The 15,443-nt window shown below is 39.3% G+C and overlaps 1 protein-coding gene across 2 annotated transcripts in view; it reads right to left on the bottom strand.

The window, feature by feature from the left end:
* The window catches only part of Trim44 (tripartite motif containing 44), a 142,870-nt gene extending 127,433 nt beyond the window's left edge, over window positions 1-15,437 (bottom strand). For both annotated transcript variants that reach the window (XM_012513772.2, XM_023710572.1), the window contains exon 1: window positions 14,768-15,437. In XM_012513772.2, the coding sequence (XP_012369226.1) occupies window positions 14,768-15,436 (669 nt within the window). In that variant the 5' untranslated portion in view covers window position 15,437. The remainder of the gene's footprint in view (window positions 1-14,767) is intronic.
* Window positions 15,438-15,443: the final 6 nt, after the last annotated feature.

The following is a 15,443-nucleotide window of genomic DNA, read 5'->3' on the forward strand; positions in this document are numbered from 1 at the left end:
TACAGGGTCTCACTACACAGACTGGACTCACAGTGATCCTCCTATTTGTAGCCTTCCAAGCTCTAGGATTACCACCACACCCTGTCTCAATTGCATCTCAGCATGCCCTGGGGACAGGGCAGGCAAAGTCTTCTATTGATTTTCTTTGTATTGTTTTATAGCTGTTTAATTATTTCATAATCCTGTTATTTTTAAAAGATCTTTCCTTTGATGACCCCAGCCCAGATCTCATCTTCAAGATCTGAAAGTCTATCTTCAGTTTTGCTCAAGCAGCTTTGCCAGCTTTTAATGAAATTTTTAATTTCCTAACCACCTCTTTAAATTTTCATGCATTCTGTTTCTTCCCTATATTTTTTATTCAAGGTTTCCATCATTTTCCTATTCATCTCTATGTTTTTATCTGACCGCTCTAGATTTGTTGAGCAATTTCTTCATTATGGTTGTCATTTCCTTTTTTAATGAGATTATTTCTGATCTAATTTCCTCGATAGGCTCATGGATTTGTTTTCCTACTTTAGTTGCTACCATTTCAGAAATTTCAGGTGTGAGTCTTCCATTTTCCTATATTTCAATGTTTTCTGAACTTGTTCTGGGTGGGCTGAAGGGCTGAGATTGCATTTTGCTTCTATGTCTTACCATTTTCTATTTCAAAAATTTATTTTGTTTTTTGTGTTGATCATTCTAAGTTTTTGCAGTAGGTAGCTATATCACTAGTATCAAAACCTCTCTAGGAAAAGTCTATTCCTCAGGGATATCTCCTATGTGTAGGAGGTTCACAGTGTGTCCCTGTCCCAAGATCATACCCTCTCAATTAACTGAAATGTTGGTATCTGTTTAGCTCAGTCACCAGTCCTTTGGTGTTGGACTGTGGTGAGGTTATTATCCCAGAGCTTCCCAGTATTGCTAGAACAGGGAGAATAACTGATTACAAAGTACTGATTACAACAGGTAAGACATCCCAGCTAAAGTAGTATAATTAGCAGTAACAACAGCATCAAGCAAGGTTTAGAAACTAACGAACTATGGTAACTAGTAATTTTGTAAATTAAACCATAGAAGCAAAATCTACAGTTATTAACAGAATCAATTATGAATTAGAAGTTTGTATGCAAAATGTTTCTCCTTCATATAATGGTTTTACTCTCTACTATGGTAAATGGCGGTGGGGAAATTTAACAAAGATAGTAGTTAAAACACAACTAGCTGAAAATAAAGTAAAAAATAGAAGCAAGGCTGGAGGACAAAGGATGAACACATAGACATTGAGAAACTAGAGAAAAGGGTATAAAAGAAAATGAAGCAGTCCTGTCTAGCAAGCACAAGGTCCTGAGTTTGATTACACACACACACACACACACACACACACACACACACGGTATAAACTAGGGATTATCTGTATTTAGTCTCTGAGTTTAAGGATAGGATAAGTTTTCTGTGGCTGGAGTTCTTCCCAGCCATTTAGAAAAGACAAAGATAAAAGAAAGATAAAAATGAAAAAAGAAAAAAACAGCAGTAGCCCCACCTGCCTGCTTCTATTCCATGTGTCTTTGTTCCCAAGCCACCTGTTGGCTCATATTGTTAATGTTACTTCAGACTTTTCCACCTTACAAGACCTGCCTGTCCACTGTGTGCCCAGTCTGGGTCCTACAGCGTGACCTGCATTCCCCTAGTTGCCTGGTCCCACCAATATAGAGGGAAGGAGCCAGTCACCTGGATTCTTTCCAGACAGGTTGCCAGGTGTCCTTGATGTAGAGGGATGGAGCCAGTAACTTTTTAATTATTCTTGTTTTCTTACGTATGAAAAGGACATCAATTTTGGTTTTCTTTCCTCTAATGCCATATTAGCCTAATACCTGTCACAGTGATACACATACATGCATGGTGCGTGTGCACATGGGAACATACAGATATACAGAGACATACAGGTACAAATGATTAAGCTTTCCAGGGCCAAGCTTCTATGTTCATCAACTTATTCTCATCTCTACCCCAACTATCAAGACTAAAGTTTTTGTTTCACAGATTCTTGGTCTACACAGTGTCTTCTCTTCTAGAAAAGACCATGAGCAACTACGTTACCTTCTGCAATCCAGCAAGCTCAGCCCTGGGACTGGGTACTAAAACACAAATAACTCATAAAACTGAGCTGTCTGTCATCACAGACTGAAGTCTATCCTCAGGTAGAAGACATACTTAGCACTAATGAAGAGGGACCTACAGCTTCTGACTTGCGTAAGATTAAAGGGGAAAAATATTAGGTATAACAAGGAATAACCAGGCATGGAAACATCTATGTTATCAGTTATGGTCAAGAAAAGCTGGTACCTTGGCTGGGGAGATGGCTCAGTGGAATAAGTGCTTCCCTGGCAAGCACAAGGGCCTGAGTTCAATCCCGGTTCCACCAAAAAAAACAAGCTGGTACCAAAAGCAAATACTCCTTTACCTGCAGAGAAACTAAAGAATAATAAATTTGATACAACAGCAACCTTATTCTCAAAGTCAAATGCCAGATGGAAGGGGTAAAAAACTTGAGTATACCAATGAGCAAGCAGGCAGGGAAATATCTGTATCATGGGTTATGGTCAAGAAAAGCTGACGCCTAAAGCACACAGTCCTTTACCTCCAGAGGAGCTAACTACTCACAAGCCTAATGTATCAGCAATTTTATTCTCAAAATCAATTTGCCTACCTGTATAAAATGTCTATCAATCCATTCTCTTTTCACTGAAAGGACAAAGACGACAAGATCACTGAGATCCTTGAAGAGCAAGCTGAGAAAGCCTGCTCTTATTCTCTTAAGGCAGACTGTTTACACCCCTGGCTAAGTCCTCTCACTTTCCATTAAATGACCATGGGCAATTTTTTTGACTTCTCTATGGCTCATTTTCCTTTCTGCTATAATAAATATAATAACAAAATGCACCTCTCAGGTTATCATGATGATTAAGCTAATATGTATGAAATACTTAGGAAAATGCCAATAGACATTAAATTTTAATACTATCATTTTTCATAAGTCAAGCTGTGGTCAAAAGTTGACTAGAGATGTAAAGACAAGGAGACATTTTCAGGCAAGTGCATCAGGATTTTAATAACACTTATTCAAGGCATACCACAGAAGACTGATAGAAAGTACTAGAGAAGATCATCTGTCTCTCAGGTATCAACAGTAGTGATAGTATGTATCCGTAACTTCTTTCCAAAAATTAATAACCCTAGTCTAATCATGTGATAAACATAAGACAAATTCAGATACAGGGCCATTCTGCAAAATGCCCAACTACAACTGACAAGGTCATCAAAATAAAATCTGAGAAACTATCAAAGATGAGCCTCAAAAGACACAATGATTGGGCTGACCAAATAACTCAGTGGATTAAGCAGCCTGCAAGCAGGCACAGGGGTTGGGGATTTGATCCCTGGGCCTGCTGTGCCGGCCCCACACCTGGGACACGCTGAGACAGCCACTGAGACTGGGCGTGATAGTGTGAGCCTGTAATCCCAGCTCTAGGAAGGCTGTAAACAGGCAGATCACTACAAGTCTGATCCAGTAGTGAGACCCTGAACACCCTGTAGACCCTTCCCTAAAATACAAAAAAAAAAAAAAAAAAGACGCAGTGATTAAATATAAAGTGGTATACAGGATGAATTCTTAAAACAGAAAAGGGACACTATCAGAAAACCACAGAAATGTGAATAAAATATGAGCTAAAGTTAATCATATATCAATATTAATTGTGGCAACTGTATCATATTAGTGGAAGACTAATAACAAAAGAAACAGCATAAAGGTCTATGGGAATTCTATACGCTATTTTTGTAAATGTATGATTATTTCAAAATTAAAGTTTTATTTTATTTTTGAAAAAAGAAAAAAAAAAAGGCTGGCCAAATAGCTCAGTGGATTAAAGCACCTGCAAGAAGGTGCAGGGGCCAAGAGTTCAATCCTCAGGCCTGCCATGCCAGCCCTGCCCCTGGGACACACTAAGAGGGCGAATGAGACTAGGCATGGTGCGCACGCCTGTAATCCCAGCATTTGGGAAAGCTGTAAACAGGAGAATGATTACGAGTCTGATCTAGTAGTGAGACTCTGAACACCCTATAGACCTTTCCCCAAAATACAAAAAAAGAGAAAAAAAACAAAAGCAAGAAAAAAGACATAAAAATGGTATAGAATTTCAAATAACAGAAAATTAACACTGGTTGTTATATTACATATTGTTATCATCAAATTTGTTGCTCAGACTACCAGATATAGGCATGAAAAATGGGTCAAACAATTAAAATAAACTGTTCCTTTCAATAAACCTTATGTACCTCATCAGAGATTTTTAATTCGATGACTGGGATAGAGCGAATCAGTTACTTTGTAAGTAATTCTCTTTCACAGGTGATTCAAAAGTGGAACCAGGGCTAAGAAATGCACTGCTAACTTCACTGACATCAACTCCTATTATTCCACTCTATTCCATAATGTTCTTCTCATTATCTTTTCAACACTCAAATGAAAAGTGTGTAATTACCACAGACCCAGTGGAAATTCACAAGATTATCAATAGCTACTTTGAGAATCTTTACTCTCACAGAATAGAAGACACAGAAGAAATGGACAGATTCCTACAAAGGTACAAATTACCACAACTGAATCGACAAGATATAACCACTCTTAATAGCCCAGTAACAGCCAATGAAATAAGAGATGTAATAAAAAAACCTACCGACAAAGAAAAGTCCAGGTCCAGATGGATTCACAGCTGAATTCTACAAGACATTTACAGAAGATGTAGTCCCTACACTCCTCAAACTTTTCCATGAAATTGAAAAGGAAGCAATCCTCCCAAAATCATTCCTGGAGGCAAGTATTACACTGATACCGAAACCAGGGAAAGACGCAACTAAGAAAGACAACTACAGGCCAATCTCTCTCATGAACATAGATGTCAAAATCCTCAATAAAATCCTAGCAAATAGATACAGCTAATCATCAAGAAGATCATACACCATGACCAGGTAGGATTCATCCCAGGGATGCAAGGATGGTTCAATATTCAAAAATCTATAAATGTAATACACTGTATCAATAGAGCGAAAACTAAAAACCACATCATCATCTCCATTGATGCAGAAAAGGCTTTTTGACAAAGTCCAACACTCATTCATGTTCAAAGTCCTACAGAAAATTGGAATAGATGGCCTCTACTTCAATCTGGTAAAAGCCATTTATGAAAACCCAATGGCTACCATAAGCCTAAGTGGGGAAAAACTGAAATCTTTTAGGTACAAGATCAGGTACAAGACAAGGATGTCCTCTATCACCACTCCTATTCAATATAGTTCTGGAATCATGAGCTATAGCCATTAGACAAGAGAAAGAAAAGGAATAAGAATAGGTAAAGAAGAAATTAAATTATCTTTATTTGCAGATGACATGATACTTTACTTGGAAGACCCAAAAAACTCCACCAAGAAGCTACTAGAATTAATACAGAAATTCAGTAGCATAGCAGGTTATAAAGTTAATACCCAAAAGTCAATAGCATTCCTCTACACAGACAACAAACACACTGAGAGGGAAATTATAGAAACAATACCTTTTACAATAGCACCAAGGAAAATGAAATACCTTGGAATTCATCTAACTAAAGAAGTCAAAGATCTTTTCAAGGAAAATTACAGTACTCTTAAAAAAAGAGATAGTAGAGGATTTCAAAAAATGGAAAGATATTCCATGCTCCTGGATAGGAAGAACCAACATTGTGAAGATGGCCATACTCGCAAAATTGATGTACACATTTAATGCAATCCCTATCAGACTACTACCAACATACCTCACAGAGGTTGAGAAATCATTGCTAAAATTTATCTGGAACCAGAAAAGACCTACAATAGCAAAGGCAATCCTGGGCAATAAAGACAAGGCAGGAGGCATTACAATTCCTGACTTGAAATTATACTACAAGGCTACTGTGATAAAATCAGCATGGTACTGGCAACAAAATAGACCTGGGGATCAATGGAATAGATTAGAAGACACTGAATCCCTACAAACACACTCAGCCATCTTACCTTTGACAAAGGAGCCAAACATACTCACTGGAAGAAAGCCTCTTTAACAAATGGTGCTGGCAAAACTGGCTCCCTACATGCCGAAAACTAAAACTTGACCCAGGTTTATCACCATGCACTAAACTAAAGTCAAAATGGATTAAAGATCTAAACATTAAAGCAGAAACACTGATTCTCCTGGAAGAGAAAGTAGGAGGAACCCTTGAAGACATAGGGATAGGTAAAGACTTCATGAACAGAAATCAAATCACACGGGAAACAGGTGAAAGAATTAACAACTGCGACCTACTCTTACTGAGAAGTTTTTTCATGTCAAAAGAAATTATCAACAAAGTGAAAAGGCAACCCACAAATTTGGAAAAAATCATGACAAATAAGTACTCATAAAAAGGTCTGATCTCTAGAATTTATAAAGAACTAAAAAACACTAGGGCCCCAAAATTTAAAGACTCAATCCAGAAATGGGCATCCGAGATGAACATAGGCTTCTCAGAGGATGAAATTAAAGAAGCAAATAAATATATGAAAAAATGCTCCACATTACTAGCCATCTGCAAAATGCAAATTAAAACAACATTGAGATATCATCTCACCACCGAAAGAATGGCTATCATAAAGAAATCACCCAACAACAAATGTTGGAGAGGCTGTGGGGAAAAAGGAACCCTTCTCTACTGCTGGTAGGAATGCAGACTGGTGCAACCGTTATGGAAATCAGTGTGGAGACTCCTTAGAAAAGTTGGATTGCAAATCCCATTTAAACCAGCTATTCCTCTACTGGGAATTTTTCCGGAGGATGATGCTATTTTTAAAAATATATTCTAATTTTTAAATGCTTTTTCATCATATTCTATAGGGACTTAAAGTTCAACATGTCAACACTTGATGAAAAATACCTGTTCCATGTTATGCCTAGGATGTTTGATATTCAGACAGATAGTGAGGTTAAGCTTAACAGCCTAAGCTGTACAGTAATAACAATAAGCTTGTCTTCTGGATGGTTAACAACCTAAGTCTGCAGACCAAAATTAGAGAAAAAGGAGGGCCACAAGGAAAGCCAACATTCTGGCCCTAGCCTTCCAAGGTCAATTAAGACTCAGGATATATGAAAACTTGTACTGTAATGTCATGTAACTTGGTAGTGTCCCAAATTTTCTGATTAAGGAGATTATGGGGCCAAAGAAGAAAGTGATCGATGATGTAGAGTGTTCCTAAGGAGAGTCATATGGAGAGAAAATATTCTCTCAGGCTTTCACAGAGAGCACACTGGCCAAGCAATGGCCGTGTCTCATCCACATGGCTGACACTGACAAAGGTTCTACAATCTGAGGTACAGGATCTCAGGATAAATCCTGAGGGGATTTCACTGACCTTATCAGACCCAAAAGCTACAACTCTTGTTGCATAGGTCCTGCTTTACCTTGGTCTTAACCATCCAGCAGAAAAGTATAAAAACAAAATATAAGAAGTAAAGCAATGGTGTTATGTTGAGCTGTAGGGGACTCAGGTCAACAATTTCTGACGTTGCCCGTGAAGCAGAAGACCTAATACTATTATGGACTACTGGATTCTTTTAGAATATTTTGCTGAGTTTACACACCTATAATATTTAAATGATGGAACTTAACAAAAAAGGGGGATACAGATGAATGTCAATTTTGTATCTATATATTCAAAGTGGTTAGGATAGATAATATAGTTACATTCTCTTAATGAATAGAGGGATTTGTTCTAATGGTGTCTGTAAATAGGATATCAAGTCCTCATTTTGTACAGCAATTAATCACTAGGAAGAATGTACACAATGTGTAAATTATTGATACTGTCCTACCAATTTGGTTTGAAACTGTCTCACTGCTATTTGTTTCTCAATAAAATTATGGAAAAAATAAAAAACACTCAAGTTCACCTCTACTTACAGACTTTGAATTTACCATTCTTCCTGAATTACTCTTCTGCTAGACTTTAAAAAATTCTTAGATTATAAAATACAATTTTAATTATTAACGTTGTGGAAAGTGTCCAAATTCTTAATAGGACACAACTTGATGGCCTTTTCTCCTCTACCTAACCCTTAAAGAGCTTTCTTGTCTCTTTAATGAAGCTCCCTTGCTGCCAATATTGCATTCCCTGAAAGCTCTTAACAAATGTAAAATAAATTCCCTTAAGTTAAGATTTCTTTCGTAGAGTATTTCCACCTGTACGTAAGAGCACATTAAAAAATAACTTCAAAATGTCGTTCTTTCACCTCCTGAGACAATTATTTCTTTTAGAAGAGGTGGATCAACCAAAATAATTCCTCTGCTGTGAATTAAATTAGTGCATTCTATGTATGCAGTGCTAAAGGGTAACAAAATTACAAATGTTACCTTGAATTTTTGCAAGATCTCATAATGCACATCTCTACCAAAATGTCGTATGTTCAGAAACGTACAGTCTCAGTTACTTTCCACTTGTAATACCTGACACCCAAAATTAAGAAAGCAAAGGTGTATTGAGCTCACAGTTTACCAGAGGAGCGGGGTCACTGCTGTGACTATACCTGAATATGTGGACCATAAGTGTTTGGGAATGGCTTATAGGAACAGATAGGAAAGATTTAGAAAAGTTGCCTACTAGCAAAGAGCTGGAATGTTTTCAGCTCTTCTGTATGGGAGTTTCTGGTCAGAATTCAGAAGACCAGAATGCTGATAGAAAGCCTGCCTATAAAGACTGGGCTGAGGATGTTTCTGCTGGGAAGACAGACTGCACTGGTTATAGAACTGCAGATGACTTGTGTTATGGATTGGCAGAAACTTTGTCTGCATTTTGCTCCTGGCCAGAGACTTTGCGTGAGATTGAGATTAAGTATACTGGACTAGTTAATCTTGCAAAAGAAATCTCAAGGCTGTTGAATGTTGAGACAATAGCATGGCTATTGTCAGAGGCTTTTAGTCAGACATATGTTGAGAGTTAAGAGCAAAGAGCCCAGGAGGATGATTTAAAATGTTGTAAGACTGGCCAGAAAGGAAGCACCAGGAAGGCTATGGACTGCAAAGGAAGAATAAACATAAAAGCTTGTATCTCCATTGCCCAGGAGGAACAAGAGAATAGAAAGGATGGCTTGAGGGCATCACAGGAGGCTGCAGTTCCTTGCTCTTTGCAGCCTCAAAATCACAAGTGTGAAGGACTTTGCTTTGTGGAGAAAGCTTCACAGCTCCACGTTCCAGAATGGAGGCAGAGGCCACACTAGATTCCAGAATGGCTACAGCATAGAGAATTTGTTCCTCAGAATCAGGGTCAGAGTGCCCAATAATCCCAGCACTCAACACCTACAGCCAAGAGAAAGCCTGGCTACTGCTCCAGCTGGCAGCAGACCTTGGCATCACCCACATGGCAATGGTTTCAGGCACATTCAGAATGCAGCAATTCTGAGGTTAAGAAGGCTTCTACCTAGATTTCAAAAGGCCTGGGAGGCCAGGCAATGTGTCCCAAGAGGGCAATGTGTAATGCTGTAAGAAGCCTATTCAGTGGAAAACCCAAAAGTTCAGAAAAGCCAAAAATATGGATTGTCTGAAAAAGCTACAAAAAGGGAGCAAAGCCAGCCCCAGAGAAAGGTCATGGGAGCTACCAGCAAAAGTATAGTGGGGTAGAGCCATGTAAGGCTTTTGGAGCTCACAACTTGTTACTGATTGCTTTATGTTCCACATGGAACTGTAGGACTTAACATTTTCCCTTCTGGAGTTTGAACTTGCTTTGGTCCCAACAGTTTATATCCTGCTATGTATACCTTTTGTAATGGTAATGTTTATCTTGTGCCTTTAAATGTTGAAAGTGTTTAACTTTTCATTTATACAGGGGCTCACCACTAAGAGTTTGCCTTAGATCTTAGCGGAGACTTGAGATTTAAGACTTTTCAGCAATGATGAAACTGTTAGGATCTTAGCATCTCTTAGAGATAAACTAAAATATCTTTTGCATAAAAAGATGTACATGAGTTTTTTGGGGGGTCTCCAGGGGCAAAATGCCATAGTTCTAATGTAATATAATGTTCAAGTTGTAAAATGTTAATAAGCATGTCTATGTACCTAAAAACTGGTTCAAGAAAATGTCTGGTTGCCAAGTTGACAAGGGGTGGATTGTACTGGTTGACACACTGTGTCAATTTGAGAAGTTTAATTAAGTGACTTAATAAACAGCCAGGATTCTTAGTTTGTAAACATCCTCATCCTGTGTAAGAGGATGGACACTGTGTGTGTTCTACATCCCCAGCCCCAGGGTAGCTTGTCTATAATATAAGGAGGGGAGAGAGGCTGGCTAGAAGCCATAGCTTCTGCGCTTCCCTTTGTTCTTGCTGTTTACTGCTGCCATAAACTGCTGCTCTCTGCCATGTGCCACCTTTCCTGAGAGTAAGCTGAATATAGATGAAAACCTTCACAAACTGTGAGCTAAATAAACCTTTCCTTCCTTAATTTTAGGCATCAGCTATTTTGTCCCAGCAATGAGTGAAAAGTAACTGAGACACTACCTTATCAAAAAGTAGCTTCAACCTGCCACACTAGTCACTCTGGGATTACCTATGTATTAATCAGCTTTCTTGTTGCTTACCAGAATATCCAATACCCTTTAACCTAAAGGAAGAGAGGTTTAATTTGGTTTATGTTTTCAGTTCATGATCAGATAGCTCTAGGGCAAAAACATCATGGAGGAAGTGCATATCAGAACAAAGCTTAGCTCATGGCAGTCATGAAGCACAGAAAACTGCCAGAGTGAAAGGAGCCAGGGATCATTCACAGACTCAAGGCTATACCTCCATGAACTACCCAGATTGAGTTCTATCAATTCCTAGAGCAGATTCCAAAGCCAGTAACACTGAAACTGCACCCAGCCACAACTCATCCTTCTCAACTTGCTGCCTAATTGTATCTTCTTAAGCCATTCTTAATGACAATAAGAAGTTCACAATCCCACCTAACATATAACAACTACCCCAAATACAATAAAAATACAACAATCCCTTCCCCAAAGTCTCAACCATTCCAGCATTCTTCAAAAAGTCCAAAACTAAATCTCTTCTGAGACACAAGGCAAACAAGCTGCAAACCTCTGTAAAAATAAAAAACAAGTTACATAATTCCAAGGTATGGTACAAGGTAAACATTGTCATTCTGAAAGGGAAAAGTAGGGGGACAGAAAAGAATCAGACCCAAGTAAAACCAAAATCCTGGCAGACTGGACATTAAGTCCGACTGCTCTAGTCCTAAGTCTAGTAGCTAAGGAATATGGTGATGAGCTGTGAGTTCCATCGAGCCTAGGTGACCCCACACAGAGTAAACCTAGGCTACAGAGATCCTGCCTAAAAACAAAAAGTAATCAAATTGACTCTAGAGTTGAAAAACACTATATCTTAAATTAAGAATTTAGGGGCTGGAGAGATGGCACCTACTTGGAACAAGTTTGGCAAAGCACAGGGACGGCAGTTTGATACCCCAGCACCACATGCCAGCCAGCTGCGCCCCCTGGTGGGCTGAGCTGGCCACACACACACACACACACACACACACAAATTTTTTTTAAAATGTTAAAAAATATTTTTTAAAAATTAAGAATTTAATGATTGATATACCATTTTCAGCTAACTAAAAAGAGGAAAAAGCATTTCTACAAGTAATTTCTAGTACATATTACTCAGTGAAAAAATGAAGCATAAAAGAATACCTTATTGTACCTTCTCTCTTTGGAAAAAAAAAAACAAAAAAACTACAGGATCATCAGGAGAAAAAATAGCAGATAAATTCAAATTGATGCACATGTTTTAAAATTCCTGGCTACTCATGACAGAAAAACAATTCAGTATTCAGACATGTGTGTCCCAATTATTTCACTTAAGAGTACAGTTTCTAGATGCATCCACTTAGCTAGAAATGTTTCAAGCTAAACTGAAAGTATAAATAAGGACTAAAATATAGAATAAATATTTGGAAATGGAAAGAAACTGTTCAAATGGGGAGTGGGCAAGAAAAAGAACAGAAGGGAAAAATTATATTTTATATATATATATATATATATATATATATATATATCATATATATATTTCCCTATAATAAATGTTATCATTATCTAAAATTTACCAATAAAACAATTTTAATAAATTTTTAGAAAGAACAATAGAAGAGCCTCCTGTAAGCTAATGTCAGTACCAACCTTGACACGAAGTCTGCATAGCACTACGAAATCTAGGAGAAAAAGAAGACAACCACACATACACCTAACACTTTAGAACTTTAAAACATGAGCTTTTCCATATAGATTTTGGACCTTCCCACCTTGGAGCCCTGTGAGAGAAGTAGGAACAAACTAAAGATAAACTTGCTACTATTTCACCTTCCAAAGGGAATCAAAGAGGGAGTAGGGTGTGTTTTAGAGCTGACAACACAAAGGAAGGCACCAAGGATGGTGATGCAGGCCTGTAATCCTAGTGCTCTGGGAGGCTGAGGCAAGAAGACAGAAAGTTTGAGCCCACACTCAGAAATTTAATGACTTAGCAAGACCCTGTCTTAAAACTGAATTTTAAAAACAGGCTGGGGAATAATATAGCTCAGTGCAAAGGTTCTGGGTTCAATCTTCAATAATAATGGGGAAAAATAATAGAAAAATTGGTACAACCACACTGAGAATGTATAAAGCACTATTAAAAATACGTACAGTTTATGATCAGCAATTTGATTCCTAGGTTTATATTCTATTTCAACGTAGATTAATGACCAAGAGCATTTATACCTATATTATTAATAGCTAGAAGCTCTAAAACCTGGGAACAAAACATTCACCTATGACGAAATAACTTGTCACATACTCACAAAATGAAATTCAATACCTCAATGAAAAAGAACCAGCCATTCAATACATGAATCTTACAAATATTTTTTAAATGAAGACTCAGGGCTGGAGAGATGGCTCAGTGGTCTAAAGCACCTACTTAGAACAAGCTTAGCAAAGCATCAGGGACCACGGTTCAATCCCCCAGCACCACATGCCAGCCAGCCCCGCCCCCTGGTGGGCTGAGCTGGCCACACACACACACCACACACTCTCTCTCTCTCTCTCTCTCTCTCTCTCAAATAAATAAAAAAAATTTAAAAAAAAAATAAATGAAGACTCAAAAGAATGCATGATAATATGATACCAATATGTCAAATTCAAGTAAGTTTATCAGTGCATAATTATGTGCCAAAAGCATAAAGACAAGGAAAAAATTATCACCCCAGAAATCATAATAATAGCAACCTATAGGGAAAATCATTAATAGTTGAAAAAAGATGAGGGGAGTCACTATGCTCAACAATGATCTATGTCATAATGTGGGTGCTTTATGTTACAGACTGCATTTCTTTACACATTTCCTGAACGTGTATTTTACAATAAAAATTAAGAATACCGGGATTGGTAGCACATACCTGTAATCCCAGCTCCAGAGAGACTGAGACATAAGGATCACACAAGTTTGAGACCAGCCTGGACTACACAGTGAGTTCAAGATCAGCCTAAACTACATAGCAAAGGGCGGCCAAATAGCTCAGTGGATTAAAGTGCCTGCAAGCAAGTGCAGGGGCTGGGGTTCAATCCCTGGGCCTGCCATGCCAGCCCTGCCCCTGGGGCACACTGACAGGGCAAATGAGACTGGGTGTGGTGGCACATGCCTATAATCCCAGCTCTTGGGAGGATCACTATGAGTCTGATCTAGTAGTGAGACCCTGAAGACACTGCAGAACCTTCCCTAAAATTGAAAAAAAAAAAAAAAAAAAACCCTATATAGCAAGATACTGTCTCAAAAGCAAAAAGGAGAAGGAGGATCATAACACAAGGAATATTCATTATCAAAATAGTTGATAACCCAATACCATCAATTCTAAAGTCACCTACAGAAGAAATTTTCATATGAAAACATTCACTGATACACTGATCACTTAACAAACTTGACATACATGTACCACTTAAGGAACTACTGTCTTCAATCTGATTAACACCATCAGTGTCTCTTACTAGAGTGTAAGCATCCACAATACAAATAAAAGTTAGAAACACCTACTACTGACCAAACACTTTTCAAGGGGACCAGCAAGATACAAAAAAGCTCAGGTAGACAGAAACTTTATTCCCACCCAAATGTGGCCTTCACTCTTTTACCATTCTTTCCTACCAAGTCTCAAACTCAAAGAACCAAAAAGCAGCAATTCAAGTCACACATCAAATTACAAAAATCATCTGATTAGGAACTTTATTCTGTAGAAGAACCACCTGCTTGGATTCATTTGGCAAAATGACAGCTTCTCATGTTTCCAAGTAAGCAAAGGATTGCCATGCCAGGAGCCTCAAGTCAAGACTTAAACAACAATGAGGATAGTGAAAATTAGCCTAAATGGCATCAAAACCCTCACTGAATGCTTTACCTGGGATCCTGAAACCAGAAGTTTGCAACTTTTCAGAAATCATATACTAGATTTTGTGTGTATATGTATTTTTCACAGCTCAGTCCAGAATTCTCACGACATTCTCTAAGGGGTTCAATCAAAATGGGTAACAAATGTTTGTACCAACAAGTGGAACAGGTTGGCTAGTGAGGAGCACGGTGAAAGTGCATGTGGTCACTGGTAGGTCAACCGAGTTGAAACCCAGGTGTCTTGACCCCAACGCCTATGCTATGAGCGCGTCCAATACTTACTCTTAGTTCTTCGAAGGCTTCATCTAGCGTAGAGAGCTGGTGGCCCTGGTGTGCACCAATGACTGGACACAGCACACAGATGAGCTGCCTGTCTTCCTGGCAATAAGTGCTCAAGTCGAGCCCATGGTGCGGACATTTCCTCTTGGCCACTCTCTCTGCTTCCATTTCTATTTCTGGGTCAAATTCGCTCTCTGCCTCAGTTTCCCCTTCCGCCTCGGACTCTCCTTCTTGGTTATCCTCCTCCGCCTCGCTCTCGGGCTCATCCTCCATGTCTTCCTCACTGTCCTCTTCACTCTCTTCCTCACTTTCCTCCTCACTCTCCTCCTGCGACTCACTCTCTTCATCCGACTCACTGTCTCCCTCGGACTCGCTCTCCTCCCCCGCCTCGCTCTCTACCTCCGCCTCCGGCTCAGCCTTGGCCCCGCGGTCGTCCTTCCCCACCCCGTCGCCCCCCGGGGGCCGCACGGTCCAGGCCTGGGCGCCATGGACGTACTCGGCCAGGTGGTGGCTGAGGAACTTGCGCCTGTGCGCCTCGGCGTGGCGCGGGCAGTAGCAGAAGCCGCAGTCCCGGCACAGCTCCTCGGCCCTCGGGGCCTCGTCGGGCTCGCACTCATCGCACGTGCCGTCGGGAGGCAGCTCCTCGAGGGCCGCTCCCGCCCCCGCGGCCATGTGGCGG

The sequence above is a fragment of the Octodon degus genome, unplaced genomic scaffold, assembly GCF_000260255.1.
Source record: "Octodon degus isolate 3935 unplaced genomic scaffold, OctDeg1.0 scaffold00018, whole genome shotgun sequence".
NCBI classification, from domain to species: domain Eukaryota; kingdom Metazoa; phylum Chordata; class Mammalia; order Rodentia; family Octodontidae; genus Octodon; species Octodon degus.